This window comes from Thamnophis elegans, chromosome 6, assembly GCF_009769535.1.
Source record: "Thamnophis elegans isolate rThaEle1 chromosome 6, rThaEle1.pri, whole genome shotgun sequence".
Classification (NCBI taxonomy): Eukaryota; Metazoa; Chordata; class Lepidosauria; order Squamata; family Colubridae; genus Thamnophis; species Thamnophis elegans.
Window position 1 is genome coordinate 68,624,049 of NC_045546.1, and position 8,754 is coordinate 68,632,802.

The following is an 8,754-nucleotide window of genomic DNA, read 5'->3' on the forward strand; positions in this document are numbered from 1 at the left end:
AACTTAAAGGATTGGGTAATTGGTACAGACACTGACTGGTAAGACAACTGTAATCCCTCAAGGCACTGTGATAATCTTTTGCAAATTTCTGATAAACAAAGTCAATGGGGAAGTCAGATTAACTTGACAACATTAGTAAGGTGACAACTGCAGTGATTCACTTACCAACTGTGTGCCAAGAAAGGTCACAAAATGCAGAAAAATTCACAAAACACTTTCTCGCTTAGCAAAAGAAATTGCTGGGCTCGGCTGTGAAGGACTACTTGTATACAATAAAATAGATAACCTTATTTTTACACAGAAATCAAAGGATCTGGTAGCTTTTATAGAATCGTTTAACATTTTCAATTTCATTAACAAGATATGTTAAGTTGCTACTCTTCAAAAGAAAACTCACCAAATCAATTTTCTCCATCTCAGAATTTAGGGCATTAGTAGGCAGAAGAACATCAGAATTTTGGTTGCATGAAATATATTCTGTAGGTTGAACTTTGGGTGCTGGAAAAGTAATTTCATGTATCTTGGACTCGGATGATAAACAGAGCTGATAGGAATAAGGAATAGTCCCTTCCTCATAATTGGGTGGGAATATAATGGCATTGTTTGAATGGGGAATGGGAGCAAAGCATGGAAGAAATGTCAGATTCCCCGACTGTCGGAGTTTCATCATAATAACTAGAGTTACAGTCAAGAGGAAGAGAAAGGAGATCAAAGTTAAGGCCAGCACTAGATAGAACTGGAGCTCAGACTGTTGCTCTGAATCCATGGTTTGGTTATTTATTTCTGGCAGCGCCTCTTGGAAGTTTTCAGCAAAAATCAGATTGAGACTGACTATAGCAGAGAGCGGGGGTTGCCCATTATCCTTCACCAAGACCACTAGCTTCTGTTTCAAAGCATCCCTTTCCAGAAACGTCTGCAGTGTCCTGATTTCACCCGTGTGGCCACCAATTGTGAAGAGTCCTGGCTCAGTAGCTTGCAGTAGATGATAAGACAGCCAGGCATTGTGCCCAGAGTCAGAGTCCACAGCTACCACCTTTGTAACCAGGTACCCCATCTCTGCCGAGCGAGGCACCATCTCAAAGGAGGCTGAGCCCTCTGCTCCTGGAGAGGGATACAGAATTTGAGGGCTTTGGTCATTTTGGTCCTGGATGAACAATCTCAATGTGGCATTGCTGCTGAGAGGTGGGGAGCCTCCATCTTCAGCCTTCACCTGTACCTCAAACTCTCTGAGTTGCTCATAGTCAAAAGACCTTTGAGAATAGAGGGTGCCACTTTCTGAGTTAATGGAGAGGTAAGATGGGAGAGGTAGTGCCTCTATTTTGCTAGTGAGGATGGAGTAGGTGATCCTAGCGTTGCCACCAAGATCGGGGTCTATAGCTTTGATGCTGAAGATGGAGGTGCTAGCAGGATTGTTCTCTGCCACATAAACACTGTATGAGGATTTTTCAAAGATAGGGGCATTATCATTGATATCAGAAATCTCCAGTGAGATGGTTTTCTGTGTAGAAAGAGGGGGCGTACCTTTGTCTGTGGCTGTGATTGTAAGATTGTATGCTGGGGTGTTTTCTCTATCTAAGGGACCATCTGTTAGCAGCTTATAGTAGCTATTAGCTGCTGATACTATTCTGAATGGGGAAGCATTCTGTAAATGGCAGTTGACCTCCCCATTATCCCCCGAATCTTTATCCTTTATATTGATACGGGCAACTAATGTTCCTAATGGAGAGTTTTCAGGAATTTCTCTGGATGAGGAAGCGAGAATCACTTCTGGGGCGTTGTCATTCACATCTACCAGATTTACTTCAATGTTACAATGAGCCACTAAGCCACCTCCATCTCTTGCTTTTATTCCTATAATATATTTCTCTATTTCCTCAAAGTCAAGCTCTTCTTGAATTGTGATAAGACCATTTTCTGGATGTAAATCAAATTTTTGATGAGCATTATCAGCAATATTGCTAAAGAAATAGTTGATCTGGCCATAGGAACCATCGTCTTTGTCTGTAGCTTTGACTTGTATTACAGTAGATCCCTTTGACACATTCTCTTTGAGGCTGATTTTGTACACTTTTTGACTGAAGACAGGTGGGTTGTCATTAGCATCTATGACTGTAATCAGTATTTTGGCTGTTCCAGTTTTTGCAGGGTTTCCTCCGTCAAGAGCAGTAAGGGTTAAACTAACAGTACTTTCACTTTCACGATCCAATTGTTTTTCCAGTACTAATTCTGCATACTTGTTTAAAGAGTCCTGCTTGCTAATTACTAAAGTAAAATACTTATTAATGCTTAGATTATATTCCTGGACAGAATATATCCCAATATCAGGATCTTCTGCTTGTTCAAGTGGAAATGTAGCTCCTGGTAAAGTGGATTCACTTATTTCTAGCTTGATATCACCATTTAAGAAATGTGGTGCATTGTCATTAATATCCTGGATCTCTACTGTTATGTAAAACATGTCCATGGGGTTTGTACTCACCACTTCAAAACTGATGGGGCAGAGTGCAGTTTCCCCACAGATTTCCTCTCTGTCAATCCTGTCTTTTACATACAGATTCCCATTTTCAGCATTAATGGAGAAGTACTGCTTTTTGCCTAAAGAAAGGATATGCAGGTTGCGATTTCCCACTTCTGCAATACTCAGTTTCAGATCCTTGGCAAGATTCCCCACAACGGAACCCTTTCCCATTTCCTCTGGAATTGAATAGCGAAGGTGCTCTGAGACGGTCTGGCAGACGAAAGACAATAAGAAGAGGAGACGTACTTGCCTTTTTACAGATCTGCTTTCAGCTTTGCTCCTGCCGTCCATCTCACCTGCGGTGAAAAGTGCTTTGTGTAATCCAGTAAATTGAGGAGTTTAAATTCCCAGTAGAAAGAAAGCATCAAGAGGTTCCTGGGATTCTGCTGAGTTTTATCTACACTGCAGTGGTTTTCTTTTCTCTGCCATGGTCGGTGAGTGTCCCTCAATCCTCTCTTTGACTGCTCTGTACTCGGTGACTGGATAGTCAGAAGGCAGGAAGCCCCATTAGATTTCCAGCTCCTTTCTGTGAACTATGTTGGCCAACAGCGGCGCTCTGAGTCTCAGATGCAGAACTGCAAGAAGCAACTCAAATACATTCAGATTTTCCCCATTTTGATTATTTTGATTGTGATGGACAGTTGAATCTGTAGTGCTTATAGTAAATAATGTGTGCTTACATGGTTTTTTGTGTACTTTTATCAGTAGAACAAGCAATATTTCATCTCTGTACCTAGATAGCCACACTTCATTTCTACAGCATTCCTATCTCCAGTGACCCTTCTCTCCTGATAATCAATGTGCCATAAAAGCAAAATGTATGCAAGTTTCTGAGTGCTCCTGAGCATTTCATTGGATTAAATTCATATAACTGAATCACAATATTGGTGGTGCCTGATTATACTGACTTTTCATGAAGAAAAGAAAGATTGTTATGAAATTACAATGTAATCTATTGAATACCATTTTGCATCTAAAGTAACCTGAGGAAGAACACCAATGCCAGTGTCTAGAAGTGCTGTCCTTGTTATATTGCCTGTGGTGAGTTCACACATTATATGTTAGGGTATTTGGCTCAATTAGTAATTGTATAGTACACAGAAATTTGTAGCTGAAAGATCTTGATGGTGTTCTAATATATTTCATGACTAGTTCAGTGAAATTAAAACTTTGAATTTAGAAATATATATGCATGATACTACAATTCTATTAATAAATATATATTTCCTGGTGAAGGATTTTTAATAAACTTTGTCAAGGTGTTCATTTGAACTCTCTAAAGGCTTAGCACTGTGATGTAGGACAGAATTCCTCCAAAAAAGCTGCTATATATACATTCAATGGGGAAAAATGGAAATTATATCCTTTAAATATAGGATAATGAAATATAAAGATTCTAGAGGCTAAATCATATGATGAACAATTGTGTGAACTAGGTATGTCTAGTCTCGTGAAGAGAAGACAAGGGGTAACATGATAGCAATCTTCCAATATTTAAGGGGCTGTCACAGAGAAGGGGAGGGGGAGGTCAACTTATTCTCCAAAGCATTAGAGGCAGGACAAGAAGTAATGGATGGAAAATTATTAAAGAGAGATCCAACCTAGAATTAAGGAGAAATTTCCTGTTAGTGAGAACAATTAATTAGTGGAACAGCTTGCCTCCAGAAGTTGTGAACGCTTGAAAATCATTGGGGATTTTCAACCAAGAAATTGCACAATCATTTGTTGAGCAGAGTTGAACTAGAAGATCCACAATGTCCCTTCTAATTCAGTTATTCTATGATTCTATTAAACAATGTTTCAATAGCATAGTGGTTACAGCTCCTGCCTAACCTACAAAGGATCATTTGAAACACAGCAAAAACTTTTTTTTAAAAAAAACTATTTTTCTTCTTCTGAGAAAACCACCAGGTTTTGTACAGGTCTGCTGTACAAAAATGCTGGAGCTGCTGCTCTGTTTTTCCCCAGCTCACAAATAATTCAAAGGAGTAGTTATTGCAACTGGATACTTACCTAATTGGGCTATTTGGGAGTTAGGGTTAAGTTGAAACCCTCCTACCTAAAGTGACAAGAACTATGAAATGGTACAATGGGATTCAAGATGTTTGTGTATGAAAAACTGCTCATTATAAAATACCATATTTTTTGGACTATAAGACACACCTAGATTTAGAGGAGGAAAACAAGAAAAAAAAGTTTTTGGCCTCTGCACCTCCCGTTTTCGCCCACCTCGGCCCCCAGAAGGATTTTGCCAGCCAGAAACAGGCCCAAAAACAAGAGGAGAGGAGCACTGCAGAGTGCTTCTGGGGGCAGAGGAAGGCAAAAATGCAATGTGTGGAGGGTTCAGGAGGCCACAAACAGGCCCGTATTTGGTCTATAAGACACACTGAAAGTTCACCCACTTTTAGGGGGCAGAAAATGGCATCTTATACTCTAAAAAATATGGTAATCTGTTCAGCAGCAAAGAAGCATCAAGAGCAAACAGCAGTACTGGCTAATACCATGATGAAAATAAACATAAGTAGCACCCAAATCAAAATAAAAGTTAGAAATTCCGAAGCATAATTTAAAGGAATAACCAAGCATTGCTATCAATAACCAATGGAACATATTACCATTTGGCCATTCTTATGATGCAGAAATGGTTCCATTTCATATGCAATTTAAATGCATCTCCATTATATGCAATTTAAATGCATCTCCATTTATTTTTGCAAATAGAAGGAAGCAGCTCATTCTATGTGCTAGCATAGTTCATGAGGCGTATGGGACAGCAAGTTTTGCATTGAAAGAAATCATGTACCCTACAATCAATCAACAATTATAGCAAAGTAATTATGAAGACGTAGAAGCAAATTTGCAACTGAGCCCAAATTAGGTTGCATAACTATTACTTAAAAACAAAAATAAAATTTCTAACATTCTGATAAGAATCTAAGAGAGACAAATGCAAAGTTCTTCACATAGGAAACAGAAATCAAATTGAAGGGCACAGAATGGAATTGTGTGAAGATGATATTGTAATACTTGACTGTAAATCACATGAATTAGCACTGTAATGTAATGACAAAAAAGAAAAATGCAACGTTAGCTGCATAAATAGAAATAAAACGTTAAAATTGCAGGAACTAGTTTTTTAACTTTATTTTACATTATACAAAGCTGATCTGGATCTGATTATGACACCATATTATAGAAGGGTTCAAGACAGTGATGGGATTCAAATGATTTAAGAACTGGTTCTCCCAGGGTCAGGTTGGCTGTTGTGGGAGGCATGGCCCATCCCCATCCTCCAGCTCCACCATACATGTGGGTGAGCCTCCCGTGATGGCCAATCTGACCGTGGGTGAGCTGGTTATTAAATTTCCACCCTTTGCCAAAAAGCTGTTTTTGAGGGTGCTTGTCTGCACATTGGTCTTGTGACTGTTTCAGCCTTCTGGACATGGCTCCTTTAAGAGGCGAAGTTTTTGAAGACTGAGGAGGGGGGTTACCATAGAAACAAGGAGTTAATGCTCCTGAGAGTTTGCACAGGAAAGTAAAGAATTGGGGGGAAGTGGAGGGATTCCCCTCCTCCCCATGGAGCTGAGTGCAGGGGTGTTAGTTAGTCTGCGGCAAAAGTGAGAGGGGTGAGGAATTAAGTTGGCAGCATGATCAAAGCTGGGCCCAATGCAGGGGAGACTGCGGGTTATTTTGGCCAGGCAAATTATTACCCAACCCATCTCCCCACTATCAAAGTGGATCCTAATGTAAATTCCCTGATCATTCTTTTAGCCCTGTTTTTAGTCATCTTGAACCAGTGGTGGGATTCAGCCAGTTCACACCAGTTTGGGCAAACCAGTTGTTAAATTACACTCCCACCCCAGCTATCAAAGTGCATCCTGGGTGCTGTGCTGCAATGCAGTGGAGCAGCTGGCATGAGGGAAGGAGGAGGAAAGCGGCTTCCTTCATGGCGGCCGTTCTATTGACGGTTTTTCCATTGCAGCACAGCACCCAGGATCCACTTTGATAGCCGGGGGTGGGGTGTAATTTAACAATCGGTTCGCCTGAACTGGTGTGAACTGGCTAAATCCCAGCACTGGTTCAAGATGACTAAAAACAGGTTCCGAGCAGGGCTAAAAGAATGATCAGGGATTTTACAACTTAATCAGTATAAAAAGAGATGAAAGTTTAGGCGGAGAAAGAAATAATTTCCCTAATTATATATTTAGTGCCCTGTTTTGTGACAAAGAACAAGTATGAGTAATTAACAATTATAAGAAAGTAATGTTGCAATGAGAGGAGAGGCGAGATAATACTTTTCAAATCCATGATAGGTTGTAATACAGAAAGAAGTCGGGACTTTTCCCCCTGTCATTACATACCACATGCAAAAACACAATTTTAACAAGGCCGTTTGCAAATGGTTTTAGAAAGAGCTTTCCAACAGAATCAATGGTTTGACAGTGGAACCAATTATGCAGAGATGTTAAGGTTAGTGCCTTTCCCTTACTATGTTCAAACAGAAGCAATCTAGAGTGCCGCCTATCTGTCTTGGGCCCAGTGTTCTTATCATCTTCATAAGTGATCTAAATCAGGGAATAGACAGGGAGTTCATTAAATTTGCAGATGACATCAAGCTGGGGAGAATTCCTAACACTGGAAGATAGACTCAAGATTCAGAAGGATCTTGACAGACTTGACCTCTGAGCCTTATCCAATTCAATGGTCTGAAAAGTAAAGGTCCTGCACATAGGCAGGAAAAACCAAATGCATAGATATAGAATAGGTGGTACCTAATCTAGTAGACATTACTATGAGAGGAATCTAGGTGACCTAGTGGACATTGCTTAAGTATGAACCAGCAGTATGTTGCAGCTGCCAAAAAGTTGTAGGCTGCATCAACAGAGAGATAGCATCAAGGTCACAAGAAGTGATAGTACTCTTCTATACTGCACTAGTGTAGCCACACTTGGAATACTGCATCCAGTTCTGGTTGCATGATACAAAAAAGATGCTGAGAAAGAGGGCAGAGAAGAGGAACAAAAATGATAAGAGGTCTGGAGACTAAACCAAATGATGAACGGTTAAGGGAACTAGGTATATCTAGTCTAACATAGAAAAGGATTAGGAGTGACCCGATAGTTGATTTCCAGTACTTGAGTCACAGAAATGAGGGGCAGGAGAGGAAGTAATTGTGTGGAAGCTCGTTAAAGAGTGACCCCAACCTTGAATTCTTTTGACAGTGAGAACAATTAAGCAATGGAACAGCTTGCCTCTTTGAGTCACAGGTACTCCATTGCTGGAGGTTTTCAAGAAGATTGGAAATCAATTTACCAGGAATAGTAGAAGGCCTCCTGTTTTGGGCAGGGCATTGGACTAGAAGGCTTCCAAGGTCACTTCCAGCCCTATCATTCTATGATTCTGTCCTGGATGCTTTAATTTAGATATCTACATTCAGTAAAAGACTAGTTATCATGGCAAAATCCTATGATTCTGTTGCCTTTGACCAGGAATTTAATTCTGTGTTAGTTTAATTAAACATTTAATATTATAGTGCCTAGTTTCACACTTATTAACTTTGCATGACTACAGCACGTTTGATGGGAGCATGAACACGACATACCATTTAATTTTTTAAAATTTTTAACTATTAGCTGGGGAAGCTCTTTGTTCTAGAAAACATTTTGTTATAGTAAAATATGAGATATATTTACTTGACTAAATTAAGTAACATATAGTGACATATAATATTAGAAAAGAGTGCAGGCGACTGAAGAGTGAATGTTTTTAGACAGGGAACAGAAAATAGTCAAATGATTAATCTAACTGGAGAAGATCGGCAAATTCCTAAAATCATTATGACATAATTATGACTTTTATCTAGTATATTTCCTTAATAGTTTTGAAATTAATCTAGGCAGCAATAAATCAAACAGTACCTCAGAAAAATATTTTGAAAAGAACTTAAATCCACACTATAAAAGGTATCATTAACTTAAGTAGAATAAATACTGGTTTAAAATTGTTTACTTCATAAGAATACTTACTATCTAGATCCAAGAAAATAAAATGAATGTGATAATTTCTATTTTAAATATTATACAAATCCTTAAAAAAGAAAACTTACCTTGCTATTGTATTCAATTGGACAATTTAAATTAATTATTCCATTTTCTGTGAAGGGTAAGTTAAATGGCTCAGTGAAATATTGGCAAGAAATATAATTTTAGGTGTTGTAACAGTAAAATAGAATAGAA

General features: G+C 39.0%; 1 protein-coding gene across 1 annotated transcript; it reads right to left on the reverse strand.

Moving 5' to 3' along the window:
* Positions 1-304: 304 nt before the first annotated feature.
* Positions 305-2,967, reverse strand: LOC116510749 (protocadherin gamma-B5-like). Its single transcript, XM_032220397.1, has one exon. It carries the CDS (start codon positions 2,807-2,809, stop codon positions 305-307), a length of 2,505 nt encoding a protein of 834 aa, XP_032076288.1. The 5' UTR covers positions 2,810-2,967.
* Between the last annotated feature and the right edge of the window lie 5,787 nt (positions 2,968-8,754).